Consider the following 15,207-nt stretch of genomic DNA (forward strand, 5'->3'; position numbering starts at 1 on the left):
TCAGCTTTCCTGCCTTGTGGGATTTGAAGTCCGAAGACAGAAGCGATTCAGGCAGCTGGACCTTGGAAACCCAAAGCCCCTGAAGCTCTGAGGCCTAAGGACTACAATTCCCGACATACACCAGAAGGCCGCTCCGTAATCACGGGCAACCAATCGTATGTCTACGAGCCAAGACCCGCCCCCAGTTCCTGGACCGCTTTGGCCAATGGCAGAGCTCGGAGCGCACAGCCTGCGGGTTAGGTTGTGAGGCCCGGGCCGGGGGTGGGGAGGAGCCGAGGGTTTCGGTGCGAGCTCGGCGGCCGGGTGATTCGGGGCGTTCGGCGCGCCCTTCACTGAAGCGGCAGTGGCCGGGCTGGGAGCAGGGAGTGGGAAGCGGCGGCGTGGCTGGAAAATGCCGGTCCATTCCCGAGGGGATAAGAAGGAGACGAATCATCACGATGAGATGGAGGTGGACTACGCGGAGAACGAGGGGAGCAGCTCCGAAGACGAGGACACCGAGAGCTCATCGGTCTCCGAGGATGGAGACAGCTCAGGTACGCGACCCAGCTGGGCAGGGATGCCGGGTCCCAGCCGCGGGCGCGCGACAGGCCGCGGTGCTCACGCCGGGCGGCGCGTCCTGCTGCGAGCGTGGGGCGGGGAGACAGGGAAGGGGCGGGGACTGGCTCGGCCTCTGGCACCCGGGCGCTGCGGGGCGCCGCCAGCACGGGCTCTGGCTTGGCGGGGCGGGCGCTGACCTGTGGGGACCCGAGGCGGCTAAGTTCACGGGTGGGGCCTGTCGTAGGGTCGCCTGGCAGTGCCCTGGGGCTACCGACCGCGGAATGGAATGCGCCGCTGGCTGGTGTTGAAGACCGTGGAAAAGTCCCCTTCCCCAGCCTTGTTAGTGTCAGCAATCCTTGTCAACGTGTGTCTGGGCTGAGGATAGGTTTACCTAGGTCCCTGGCGGGCTCATTACTTGTAGGTCATCCTGTTACTAGGACTGCCATCGGTGCTCTTGAGGAGACTAACTTGGGAACTCTCTGCTTCGTAGTAGGTCCCTAAAGTTTTCAAGAAGGGATGATTTCGAATCTTCATTTTTGTTTTGTTTTGTTTTGTTTTGTTTAATCTGGACGATGTGGGCATTGTTGACATTCCCAGAATCTCCTAGCGTTCATAATTTTGTAACTTTGGGCTGTTTCTGATTCCTTTACTTATATTCTATGGTTTTTCTTTTGGATGGGGGAGGTAGATTAACACTACAAATACATTTTGTAAATCTTTAATAATTGTCATTCAAAAATGAGTGGTATTTATGATTTTTCTGGATTTTTCTCTGTCTGACTTTATGATGGAGAGTGAGAATGGCTTCTTTGTCTAACCCTGTTTTTGGCCATGTTTATAAGGGAAGCACTGATAACAGGTTAACGACAGTATGTTATCATGTTATCACTCCACACCATTTTTTTAGGTTTGCTTGTCAGAGTACCGCAGAAGAATGTAATGTCAGCCTTTCAAAAGTAAATATTTATGAGGGGGACTTTTTGCTCAGTGCTGGGCATTGCTCACCATGAGGTATAAATATACAGTTATATTATCTGGTCTCAGGTGAAGTCTCAGCGTTTTCCTTACTTAACAGAGTGATTCCACATACAGACTCACAGCATACACAAGACCTGAGCAGACTCAATCCAGAAGAAATCCCAGTATGAGTCGGGTTGCAAGTGTGCATGAAGTTCCACCAACAGCAGAGGAGTTATTGGCATTTGATAGCTACTGGGAGACAGTTTTCTTTAACAGCCTGATCCCCTGCTGGGTCAGCCACAGGCCAGGGCAGGCTCCAACCCAAGGATAGCCCAGTAAAACAAATGGAACTCCATGGTTTAGCAAAAACGAAAAAGTGGAGGACTTGAAGTTGGTAGATGGGTGGATCTGGAGGAGGTGGGGAGGGGAAGTGAGTATGTTCAGAATACATTGTACAATTCTGAAGGAGCTAACAAAAACATCTAAAAACACTTGTAAGTTACCACTGATTAAGTTGCCAAGTGAACGATTGATTGAATGTAAAAAGTGTTATAAGGATTCAGAGACAGAAGAAATACTTCTGAGTGGTCAGCACGTTTAGTTGAGGAAAGTGGGACTGCCTTGTTTTGCAGCATTTGGGTTGGGATAGTTAAGGTGGAAAGTTCATATAGGAGAAGGAATGTGAGAAAAGGTGCAAAGGCCAGAGTTCAAGGCTTGCCAGAGAACAAGAAAACCAGTTTGGTTGGGAGACCAACAAGCTTGAAAAGACAAAGACTGCTGTAAGCAGTGAGGGATTTCAAAGAAGGTAAGAAACAGAATTGAGGAATCCAAATTTAGGAGTGAAGAGGAAAGCTCAAATACAGGAGAGGTGTGGGTAGCATCAATACTAGTGGAGAGATAAAATACCGGAGTTGAGGATAGAGGGTAAAGTGTTCTGAATACATTGCTGTTGCGGATTCTGTCTGTATATGTAAAGATGTCTGAATTGACATGGAAATGTAACATTGGAACCCGCCTGGGATGAGAAGAATAATTCTGAAGTCATCTGCCTAGCTAGGGACATAGGTGACACTTCAACCAATCATTTAACATGAAGTAGGGATTATAAATCATATTTATACTCTGAATACAATTCTTAGATCTGAAAAATGTTCTTTTGATTTGTTTTTTTGTTTTTGGTGAGATATAGCCCAGGAGCAAAGCATTTTTATATTCAAGTGTCCTTGTTTGTTTAAGACTTTAATTGTGTGTGTGTGTGTGTGTGTGTGTGTGTGTGTGTGTGTGTGTGTAGGACCAGGTATATGAGTGACAGTGCCCATGGAGTCCAGAAGAGGACATTGGCTCTCCTAGAGCTGGAGTTACAAGTGGTTATGAGGCACCAGTGTGGGTATTGGATATTCAGTCTGGTTCTCTGCATGAACATTATGTGCCCAGATCCCCTGAGCCATCTCTCCAGCCCATGTTCTTAGGTTTTAATGGGAGCCAGGTTTCCATTAATTGTATTATAATTCTATCCTTCTAATATTTGCATTATCATGATTTTTAATATGTCCAAAACAATCACATTCTAGAAAATAACATAATTTATAAAGATTATAATAGTAATTTGAACTAAAAGTCAGTTTTTAAAAGTGCAAGTAAATAATTTAAATGTATTTTGCAGTTTTACTTTTCTTAAGATCATTTTAATTCTGCCACACTTTGCATATTATATGTCCCATTTTTTTCTTGGCACTGAGCAGATCCTTTTTACTGAATTTGGAAGTTATGAAAATTTGAGGTACTGTGTGTTATGTTTGTGATCATGTGTCCCTGTCATGTCCTTCCTCCTTCCTGTCAAACTCTGGGCCTTGAACAGTTTGGGCCTGTGCTCTACTTGGAGTTAGCGCTCCAGTAAAGGGCCAAGTTTTAAAGACCTACAGAGGAAGGTATTAGGAGGCTGAAATATTTCAGTTTGCTTTAGAACATTATCATCATATACTTCTTTGCTATGTGAAAATAACTATACATTGCTGTGACTCCTTCTCATAGGTTGACTCTTTATTTGATGAAGATCAAGATGCAGATCAATTTGTGCCTCAGTTACTTTGATATGTTGCACATTTGTGATATAAAAATAGAAGCTGTGAAAGTAGGACAGACCCAATAATTAATGGTTGCTGTCTTTAAAAGTTGGCTTAGCTTTTTCCTCATTTGCTCTTTCTCATTGACTGACAGTAATCTGTAGAGAGGGAACAATGAGAGGGTGAGTGGAAGTCCAAAATTCCTTAAACTAAATGTAATGGAATTAGTTTGCTTTTTATAGTTGTTGAGACAAGGTTTCACTATGTAGCCTTCCTTGCCTAGCCTGGAACTCCCTATGTAGACCTGGCCTTGAACTCAGGTCTCCCTGCCTCTGCCTCTCAAGTCCTGGAATTAAAGTCTTTTGCCACCATGCTGCCTAGTAATTAATAGCTTTTTGATGTGATGGTGTAATCAGCCATGTGGCTTCTCAACCTCCATCTTTTTTTTTAATTTTAAGATTAAAAAAATGCTTTTTAAATCATGTGTATGTGTATGTGTATGGCGTGTTTGGAGGCCAGAAGAGGACATCTGATCCCCTGGACCTGGAGTTTCAGGCAGTTATCAGCCATGGCATGGATATTGGGAACAGAATTTGGGGCCCTGAAAGAGTAGCAGTCACTCTTAATGTTTGAGACAGCTTTCCAGCTCCAGCTCCCATTTTTTTTTTTTTTCTTCAGCCCAGGCTGGCTTTGAACCCTTATCATTTCCTGCCTCAAATTCTCTAGTGCTGGGATTACAGTCATGTGTTACCACAGCTGAACGTTGCAGTTGTGAAGAAAGAATTCCAGATGTGTTTTTAAAAATAATAACAATATTTTGTGAGCATGGTCATTTTTTGGTGCTAAGTTCTCAAGAATTAGTGTAAAACCAAAAGTGGGTTAATTACTTCATTGACATAGCTTTTAAAGTCTGTGAAAAATGGATAAACATGAGACTCTAGAGACTGTTGGAGCTTTAACTAATTTGTTACTAAATTAATTCTATAGTGGTAATTATTTTGGATAAAAATTATTTATTTTTCTTTAAGGTTTAATATAAACCTTGGATGTCCAATTTCATATTGCCACATTTTTTTTTTTTTTTTTTTAAAATTTGGACTATCTTCGGATGTATTTGAAGCAGTTTTATCTTTTTTGTTTTGTTTTTTGAGACATAGTTTCAAGTGTTCCAGGCTGGCCTCCAACTTGCTATGTGGCATATAGTTGTAGCTAGCCTCATACTCCTCACCCTCCTGCCTGTACCTCCCAAGTGCTGGGATTCAGGCCTGTGTGTGCCTCTAGGCCTGTCTTGAAGTTTTATCTTTGATGTTTCTGTCTTTGTCTTTTTATTAACAGAGATGGATGATGAAGATTGTGAAAGGAGAAGGATGGAGTGTTTAGATGAAATGTCCAATCTTGAGAAACAGTTTACAGATCTCAAAGATCAGTAAGTACCAGCTTCAGAAGGTCATTGTCACTGACTCTCAGTGGTATCATTTTTACTAACACAAGAGCAATTATGTGGTCTCTGCTGTGTTGCCTTTTGTGTTTTATGGGAACAGACTGGTTTGATCTGAAGGAGGTTTGATTATCGTTTACTCGCTGGAGACCTCATTAACTAAACAGGGTTTTGAAGCAAGTAAGTTTTTGGGGGTGGGATGGAGTAGATGACTGGCGTGTGGATGTTGGTGAGTTAAATGTTTGCATTGCTGCACATTTGGAGCTAATCTGCATTATTTATTCCTTGTTAAATAATTAGCTGAAGCCTTTTCCGTCTGCTGCTGAAGATGGATCCATGTACATCATAAGCAAGTGCTATAGTCCCAGATCCCTCTTTTTACTTTTCCTTTCTTTTTTTGGTTTTTCGAGATACGGTTTCTCTGTGGCTTTGGAGCCTGTCCTGGAACTCACTTTGTAGACCAGGCTGGCCTCGAACTTACAGAGATCCGCCTGCTTCTGCCTCCCAAGTGCTGGGATTAAAGGCGTGTGCCAACAACGCCTGGCCTACTTTTTCTTTTGAGACAGGGTCTCCTTGTAGTTCAGGCAGGCTTTGAACTTGTGTTTCTTCTAACCCAGCCTCTAGTATAGCTAGGTCTATAGCTCTATGCCACTAGGCAGAGACACTGTTTTTAAAATTTGAGAATAAAATAATTATCCTCCAGTTTTCTACTTGGAAATTAATTTTATATCTTAACATTGAATGATATGTATATGCACTATTTCACATGTGTTACATAATGTATTTGTAATAACTCTGTAATGTTGGAAGCCTTCCATTTTAATAGTGAAGAAACTGATGCTCAAAAAGGTTTATTTGTTCCTGTAGTTTATCAAAAAGTGTAAATGAAGTCAGGCCTTTTGCTTCTAGTGTTACATTTGCATTCCACTAATGGCTCTTTTCTTTGGAGAAATTGTGTGTGTGTGTGTGTGTGTGTGTGTGTGTGTGTGTGTGTTGTGTTTGTTTTGCATGCATGTATGTCTGTACATTACGTGCATATGGAGGCCAGAAGAGGGCATAGGATCCCCAGTGGCTGGAATTATCTGATTGTAAGCTGTCATTTGAGTGTTGGGAGTCAAACTCCCATCTCTGGAACAGCAACCAGTGTTAATTGCTGAGCCATCTTACCAGCTCCTAAATCAGGCTTTCTTAACAGATGAAAGGTGATAGGGTCCTGGGGATGAGTTCAGTGATAGAGAACTTGCGGAGTGCAGCAGGGTAGAAAGCCCTGATGGATGCCCAACAACAGAGAAGTAAATGAGTACATGTGTTCCTCCATATATAAAAACAATGCTGTTAGTGATTTCATAATCCACTGACGATTAAGGAGTGTCTTTGTCTACTATGTTCTATTGCTGTGAAGAGACCATGACCACATTTTCGTGATTGATTCATGTGGGAGGGCCCATCCCATTGTAGGTAGGTGGTGCCATGCCTGGCTTGGTGGTCCTATTATATATAAGAAAGCAGGCTGATAAGGTCTTGGGAAGTAGTAAGTCAGTAAGCAACACTCTTCCATGATATCTGCATTGGATCCTGCCTCTAGATTAGTGCCTTGAGTTCCTTCTCTGACTTCCCTGGATGATGAACCATAAGCTGTAAGATGAAGTAAACCCTTTCCTCCCCAAGCTGCTTTTGGTCCTGGTATTTTGTTTCCTTTTTTTTTTTTTTTTTTTTTTTTTTTTTTTCTTCCTTTACGTTTTTCAAGGCTCTGTGTAGTTTTGGAACCTGTCCTGGAACTCATTCTGTAGACCAGGCTGGTCTCGAACTCATAGAGATCCGCCTGCCTTTGCCTCCCAAGTTCTGGTGTGCGCCACCAATGTCCAGCTGGTCATGGTGTTTTTCATAGCAATAGGAACCCTAACTAAGATAGTTGGCAACTGGATTTTGCTATTTAGCCTACCCTGGCCTCAGAGTTGATATTCTTCTGCCTCCGTCTCCTGAGTATTGGGATTGCAAGTGTCCACTATTATGCTCTGAAGACCTCCAAGTAAGTGTGTGTGTGTGTGTGTGTGTGTGTGTGTGTGTGTGTGTGTGTGTGTTTGAAAAGGCATAGAATAGATTTAGTAAAATTACCAGGCTAGAATGAGACAATGTGTTTACTGTATTAAGTCTGTTTATGCCATTCTCTTAACTTTCTTTGGTATTAGAGATGAATATATGAGTATTATTTCCTGCTAGTTTAACATATTAAAAAAATAAAAAGTGTGCAATTTTGGCATTGAAACACATGGTATAATTTTTTTTTTTTCTTTCTGAGACAGGGTTTCTCTATATAGCCGATAGTTGTCCTGAGATTTGATTTGTAGACCAGGCTGACCTTGAACTTATAGATCCGCCTGCTTCTGCCTCTGAGCTCTAGGACTAAAGGCATGCATCACCACCACCATCTCATGGTATAATATTTTATTGTACAAGTTTACATTATTGTAGCATGTTGGGTATCATGTTTATAATTTCAACCCTTGAGAGGTAGAGGTAGGTAGATTGGCCATTCCAGGTAAACCTAGGTCACATAGGAAGACCCTTTAAAAAAAGAAAAGATTTCCATTGCTAATTTTAAATTAAAATTAGTTTGAGTCCATTTGGGCAGCATAGAATTTATCTAGTATCATTCTTGCAAAGAGGAAGCGTGTGTGTGTGTGTGTGTGTGTGTGTGTGTGTGTGTGTGTGTTAAAGAATTATTTTTAATTATGTGTATGTGTGAGCGGGAGGGTATGTTTGGGGATGGATATACACACATGAGCATGAATGTGCTCATGGAGGTCAGAAATTGGATTCCCTGCAGGTGGTTGTGAGCCACCTGACATGTGTGCTGAGAACCTAACTCAGGCCTTCTGAGAGGTCAGTACTCACTCTTAAGAAATATTTCCACAGCCCCAAATTTGAGGTTTTGTGTTTTAGTAGAAGTAGCCCATAAATGAAGAATTCTCATGCAGTCCATTAAGATTTACCTGTTAATCTTGTGAAGTGTATTTAAGTTCTCATATGTGGGACAGCTTTGTAAGTAGTCACCAAATCCAATCTTGTTCACCTTTGGCCACATTGCTTTGATGGTTCACTATGATCTCCAACTAGTTCCCCTTCCAAGTTTCTGTCATCTCTGCACATATTAAAAAACAGGAATGTTCTTTCTTGAGGAATTGATTTGTAGAACTGTGTATCAGGAAAAAACGATTTTTTGCATTGAATTTAAAATCTTTTTCATCTGGCTCCTAGTTCCTTGCCTATTTTTAGCCCATCACATGGTGTATCTCTGTAGGGTGCCTTAAAGCTTTAGAAGAGATAGGGAATGATACAGTTGTGCTGCTCTTCCTATTCTAGCACCCTAGGCGCTGGAGCAGTCTGCATGAAGCAGCCAGCCTAGCCACTGCAGTTTCTGTAGTGTGGAGGTGACATCTTCCACTCCCTTCAAAAGAGATAGGGGTTTCTACCAGATTCTCAGTCACTGAAAGTATTTATTTAGATTTATTCATTTTCTGTATATGTTTTGCCTGCATGTGTGCCTATTGAGTAGGTTTTCCCTGCCGGTCTGGTCCCACCGCCATGCCAGCCCCAATTAACATACTGAGACTCTGTATTTGATATGATGCTGTTGGCCAGTTACTAGTTTCTTATTGGCTAGCTCTGTCTTAATTATTAACCCATTTCTATTAATCTAAGTACTGCCATGTGGTCTCATCTTACCTGAGAGAGGGGCTGGTGTTCTGCTCTCCCCAGTCTCTACATGCTGACTCCTCCTTACTACTCCTCCTTGTTCCTGCCTATCTTGCTTTCTTATTGGCCAACAGTGCTTTATTCATTAACCAGTAAGAGAAACATATTTACAGGATGACATTTCCCATTATGTGCCTGGTGCTCTCAGAGGTCAGAAGAGGGCATCAGATCACCTGGACCTAGAGTTAGGAATGGTTGTGAGCCATTACCTGGGTGCTGGGACTTGAGCCATCATCTCTCTAGCCGCCTCATTCATTTTAATATTTGACAATGGGTAACTGATTGAGCATTTACTCTGTAACAATATAGTTACTGTTGAAGGGTGTGTGTTTTTGAATTTGAGCTTGAATCTCAAGCTTTGAGTCTTTCAAGAAAGAAATTAAAGAAGATAGCAGAAAATGGAACAATCTCCCATGCTCTTGGATAGGTAGGATCAACATAGTAAAAATGATAATCTTACCCAAAATAATCTACAGAGTCAATGCAATCCCCATCAAAATGCCAGCACAATACTTCACAGACCTTGAAAGAACTTCATATGGAAAAACAACCCTGTACAATAAAGGAACTTCAGGAGGCATCACCATCCCTGACTTTGAGCTCTATGATAGAGCTATAGTCTTGAAAACAGTTTGGTATTGGCACAAAAATAGACAGGTAGACCAATGGAATTGAATTGAAAACCCTGATATTAACCCACACACCTATGAACACCTGATTTTTGACAAAGCGGCTAAAATTATACAGTGGAAAAAAAGAAAGCATCTTCAACAAATGCTGCTGCCATAACTGGATGCTGGCTTGTAGAAGACTGTAGATAGATCCATATCTATCACCATGCACAAAACTTAAGGCCAGATGGTTCTAAGACCTCAACATAAATCCAGTCACATTGAACCTCTTAGAAGAGAAAGTGGGAGGTACCCTTGAACGAATTGGTATAGGAGACTGCTTCCTGAACATAACAGCAGTAGCAGACACTGAGATCAACAATTAATAAATGGGACCTCCTGTAAGGCAAAGGACACAGTCGACAAGAACAAACAGCAGCCCACAGACTGGGAAAAGATCTTCACCAACCCCATATCTGACAGAGGGCTGATCTCCAAAATATACAAAGAAGTCAAGAAGCTAGTTACCAAAACACCAAACAATCCAAATAAAAAAGTGGGGTACAGAACTAAATAGAATTCTCAATAGAGGAATCTAAAATGGCTGAAAGACCCTTAAGAAAGTGCTCAACATCCTTAGCCGTCAACGAAATGCAAATCAAAACAACTCAGATACCATCTTTCTCCTGTCAGAATGGCTAAAATAAAAAACACGAATGACAATTTATGCTGGAGAGAATGTGGAAAAAGGGGGTCACTCCTCTACTGCAAACTTGTACAGCCACTTTGGAAATCAGTATGGGAATCAGTCTACCATAAGATCCAGTAATTCCACTCTTAGGCATATACTCAAAAGATGCACATTCATGCAACAAAGACATCTGTTCAATTATATTCATATTTGTAATAGCCAGGACCTGGAAGCAACCTAGATACCCCTCAATTGAAGAATGGATAAAGAAAATATGGTACACTTATGCATTGGAATACCACTCAGTGGAAAAAAAACAATGGAATCTTGAAATTCACAGGCAAATGGATGGAACTAGAAGAAACCATCCTGAGTGAGATAACCCAGTCACAAAAAGAGGAACATGTTATCTGCTAATATATGGATTTTAGACTTACAGCAAAGGATCACCAGCCTATAATCCACGCTGCCAGAAGAGCTAGGAGGCAAGGGGAAAGGGACAAGATCTCCTGAACAAATTGAGAGCATGGGGGGAGGGGAGAGGGAGTTAGGAGAAAGAGAAGGGAAGAAGAGGAGGGGAGAGAACATGAGGGAGCAGGAAGATTGAGTCAGGGGAACAATAGAGGAGAGTAAGAAAAGAGATACCATCATAGAGGGAGCCAGTATAGGTTTCAAGACAAATCTGGCACTAGGGAAGTTTCCAGGGTTCTACAACTAACAATCTAAACAATAGTGAAGAGGCTACCATAAATGCCCTTCCCCTATAATGATGTTGATGGTTACCTTATAAGTCATCCTAGAGCCTTCATCTAGTAGCTGATGGAAGCAGAAGCAGACATCCACAACTAAACACAGCCGAACTCCTGGAATCCAGTTGCAGAGAGGGAGGAGAATTGATGAGCAAAGGGGTTAAGAACAGGCTGGAGAAACCCACAGAGATAGTTGACACTGAACAAGGGAGCTCATGGACCTCAGCCTGATAACTGGGAAACCAGCATAAGACCAACCTAGACCCCCTGAATGCATGTCTCAGTTAGGAGGCCTGGGCACTCTATGGGAACTCTGACAGTGGAACCAGGATGTATCCCTCCCTAGTGCATGAATGGACTTTGGGAGCCTAGAGATGAGGGATGGTCTAGGTCCTATCCCAAATGACTGATTTTGAAGATCCCTCATGGAAGGCCTCACCCTCCCTGGGGAATGCATGGGGGGGGCATGGGAGAACGGGAGGGAGAGGGATTGGGATCGATATGTAAAGTAAGAAAAAATATTAAATTAAAATGATTTCCTTCTTTTTTTTTTTTTTTTTTTTTTTTTTTTTTCTTTTTTGGTTTCTCTGTATTGTTTTGGAGCCTGTCCTGGAACTTGCTCTGGAGACCAGGCTGACCTCCAAATCACAGAAATATTCCCCCCCCCCCCCGTGGACCACCAATGCCTGGCTATGATTTCCTTTTTTTAAGCTTAGTGTTTAAAATAAGCTTTTTCTTTTAGAACTGATTTAGTTTTGTTCAATTAAAGCAAAAATTGGGAGTTCCAAAATAGTCATTTCAAGCTTTTTTCCCCCACTTTTATTTTTTGAGATGGTTCTCACTGTGTTGCCTATCTGCCTTCACACTTCCCTCCTGCAGTGGCTTTAGACAACAGATAAGGCCACTGAGCCTGAATTTTAATTGCATTTTTTGTTGTGACTAAAGAGTAATTCTGTTAAAAAAATAAAACAAACATGCCGTGATATCTAATTTGCTGTAATGTAATGTAAGTGACTTTTCTGATTGGTGCCAAGGCAGCAATACATTTGTTATGTTATTGGAATGTAAGCACTATTAGGAAACAATGATGCATGGGGGTGGCAAGTTTATTTTCTTCATGGGAACTTTTAATTAATGCCTAAATTTTTGCTTTGTTAAGACTTTATAAAGAACGTTTGAGTCAGGTGGATGCAAAACTCCAAGAAGTCATAGCTGGAAAAGCACCAGAATATTTGGAACCACTGGCAACTTTACAAGAAAACATGCAGATTCGCACAAAGGTGGCAGGTAGGAAAGTGAGACATTTTGTACACTTTGTGACACTTTGATTTTGTGGCATTGTTTAGGTGAATATGTTGCAGATGGCATAGGTCCAGGTATCTGCCACCCTCCTTGACTGTACAGACAGCTGGTTGTGTCCCTAGGCCACCTGTGGCTTGGCATTGAGTGTACACATCTAACTTCATCTGTTTGCCATGTCTGCATGTGCACATGTGTGTGGTCTTGCTGCCTATTTTATTACGCTATCTCATTCCCTGTAAGACTAGCACTTGGGCATCTGACTGTTGGGAGCACTCTCAACATGATCTGCCTTGTTCTGCCAGTTTGCAGTCCTCTTTCGAATCTTTGAACTCTACAGAGACTAGTTTGGACACAGTGGTTTTGACAGAGTAAGGTATCCATTTCTTGCTTTGATTATTGTCTGTTAGGAGGAATCTAAGGGTTGTTTTCCTCAGAAGAGGATTGTGTGAACATTTAGGAGTGTTCTTGCAAGCATGAGGCAAAACAAAAAGTAGCTGTGTGACTTCCTAGCTCATGAACTCTTATTTTCTCATCTTCTTTGTTATGTGTTTTGGTTGATTCTTTTTTTTTTTTTTTCCAATTTTTCTTTCTTACTGAGTCATCTGATAAACTATGGTTCAGACAGACTGTGAGCAAGTACTGATGACTCTTTAGTGCCAACATAATTGGAATCATTGTGCTTGGTTGCAGGAATCTATAGAGAGCTCTGCTTAGAATCTGTGAAGAACAAATATGAATGTGAAATCCAGGCTTCTCGCCAGCATTGTGAGGTACCGTCATTCTGTCTAACTTTTAAGATAAATGCATGTCTCCAAGTCTTTTCTGAATATAGTAACTTCAAAAGTCAATAAAATAAGTGAAACGAAATGCAGTGGTACTTTAGCTCATCACTTGGGTGAGTTTAAAAGAGTGCAGTTCTGCTAGAACCTGGACTGGAAATAGGACTCCAAAATAAGAATGATTTGTGATAATTTTAGAAGTTCTGCAAATTGTTACTTAAAAAATATTTGGGTTGTAGTACTGGGGACCATCTTAGAGCCCTGTCCATAGTTGGCAACAGGCAAGTGCTGTACCACTGAGCTGCGGCCACAGCCTGTGACTGATACTTTAGAGAACTAGGTAGCAGTCATGTCATCAGACAACTGATATTATAGTATAATTAGCACAATATAGAACTTAGAACAAAAATGTATATGCTACAGTGCAATTAGAACTTTGAGCTATAGAGTTAATTTTTGACTATCTAGACTGGTTTCCACATTTTGGGTAACATTTTCTATGTGAAGAAAAAAGAGGTGCATTTTTTTTTTATATGTCGTGTTTGTTTATATTGAGAAGTGTTTAAGAACATCATACTAATTTTGTAAATAACTTTTTGTGAGATTAGATATCTTAAAAGGCTGAGACAATAATAAATAAGGGGACAGGTTCTAGAATGACTCTGAATTTTAATTAAAAAGATTTTATTATTTTATGTGTATGTGTGTTTTGCCTGAATGTATGCCTGTGTGTGCCTGGTATCCTCAGAAGCTGGAAGAGGGCATTAGATCCCTGGAACTAGAGTTATGTATGGTTGTGAGTTACCATTGGATGCTGGGGATCTAACCTGGGACTTTTGCAAGACCAGCAAGTGCTCTTAATCACTGAACCATCTTGCCAGTGCCTAACTCTCCTTATTTTAATATACCATGTCTTATCATGTCTGGATAGGTAAAAAGCAGTGGGTCCTGTTGCTTTTTTTTTTTTTTTTTTTTTTTGAGATAAGATCTGCCATACCTAGTCTGGAACTAGATATGTAGACAACTGGCCTTGAGCTCCCAGAAACTTACCATCATCTGTCTCCTGAGTAGTCCCTTTAATGCACCACACAGAGATGACTATTGCCTTTTCCCTTTCCTTGAGACAGAGGCTTACTATGTAGTACAGGCTAGCCTTGAACTTTCCATCTTTCCTTCTTCCTCTGCTTCTTAAAGATAATTAAAACTTTCTTAAAGATTGTTAATACTTTGTTTAGATGTTTTATTCCTTTGTTTATAAGTGTTCAAATTTCAGGACTGTCTTTGATTTGGTTTCAGGATGTATAAGACAAGTTAGGAATAACTGATATTTTTGTATTTATGTATTTGTATATTTAAGACTTTAGCTATAGTTCTGCAAGTGTTAAGTATGTTTGCTTATGATTTAAAAATATTTATTTTATTTGTATGGGTGTTTTGCTTGCTGTACACCAAGTATGTGCTTAAGGAGGCCAGGAGAGAGTATTGGATTGTCTTGAACTGGAGTTACAGACAGTTGTTAGTCTGCATGTTGGTGCTGGATTCACTATTAGTTTTTTCTAGTGGAATACTTCCTTAGGCTTTCCTTGACTTAATGTCTGTTATTTATTTATTTATTTTTATGATGCTACAGATTTAATCAAGGGCTTTGCTTATATTTAGGAGCAATTGTAAATTAGGAATATCACTAATACTTTATTTTTATTAAATTCTGCTGGGAAGTGTATAATTTTAATATGTCCCATTACTGGTGATGTTACTTGTACCACTTGATTGAATTGCAGCTTTCTCTAAGTAAACTTTAAAACTGTGCGAAGAACTTGTTTCTCATAACAACTTTCCTTTTGTTTGTTTGTATTAATATGAAGTCATTGTTTATTTTTGTTTACTACTTCCTGAGGGAAATTTGTTAAAATTTGTATATGTATTTCTTAGTTCAGATTTTATTGTTGTGAAGAGACAACATGACAATGGCAACTATAAGGGGAATGGCTTATAGTTCAGAGGTTCAGTCCATTATAATCATGGCATGAAACACGGTGGCATGAAGGCAGACATGGTGTGGAGAGGGAGCTGAGAGTTCTGCATCTTGATCCACAAGCAGCAGTATATGAGACTGTACCACACTGGTCATAGCTTGAGCATATATGAGTCCTGAAAGCCCATCCTTGCAGTGACGCACTTCCTCCAATATGGCCACACCTCCTAATCCTTCCCAAACAGTTCCACCAACTGGATACCAAGTAATCACACCTGTGACCTTTGGGGGCCATTCTTACTCAAACAAATTTATCTTTTTGAAGACAGTATTGAAAAGCTACTCT

The 15,207-nt window shown here is 40.9% G+C and overlaps 1 protein-coding gene across 1 annotated transcript in view; it reads left to right on the forward strand.

The window, feature by feature from the left end:
- The first annotated feature begins 231 nt into the window (after window positions 1-231).
- Brms1l (BRMS1 like transcriptional repressor) overlaps window positions 232-15,207 on the forward strand; it is a 35,779-nt gene continuing 20,803 nt past the window's right edge. The window contains exons 1-4 of the mRNA XM_051195878.1: window positions 232-533; window positions 4,896-4,986; window positions 11,965-12,092; window positions 12,798-12,877. Of these exons, the coding sequence (XP_051051835.1) occupies window positions 392-533; window positions 4,896-4,986; window positions 11,965-12,092; window positions 12,798-12,877 (441 nt within the window). The 5' untranslated portion in view covers window positions 232-391. The remainder of the gene's footprint in view (window positions 534-4,895; window positions 4,987-11,964; window positions 12,093-12,797; window positions 12,878-15,207) is intronic.

This window comes from Phodopus roborovskii, unplaced genomic scaffold (genome assembly GCF_943737965.1).
Source record: "Phodopus roborovskii unplaced genomic scaffold, PHOROB, whole genome shotgun sequence".
NCBI classification, from domain to species: Eukaryota; Metazoa; Chordata; class Mammalia; order Rodentia; family Cricetidae; genus Phodopus; species Phodopus roborovskii.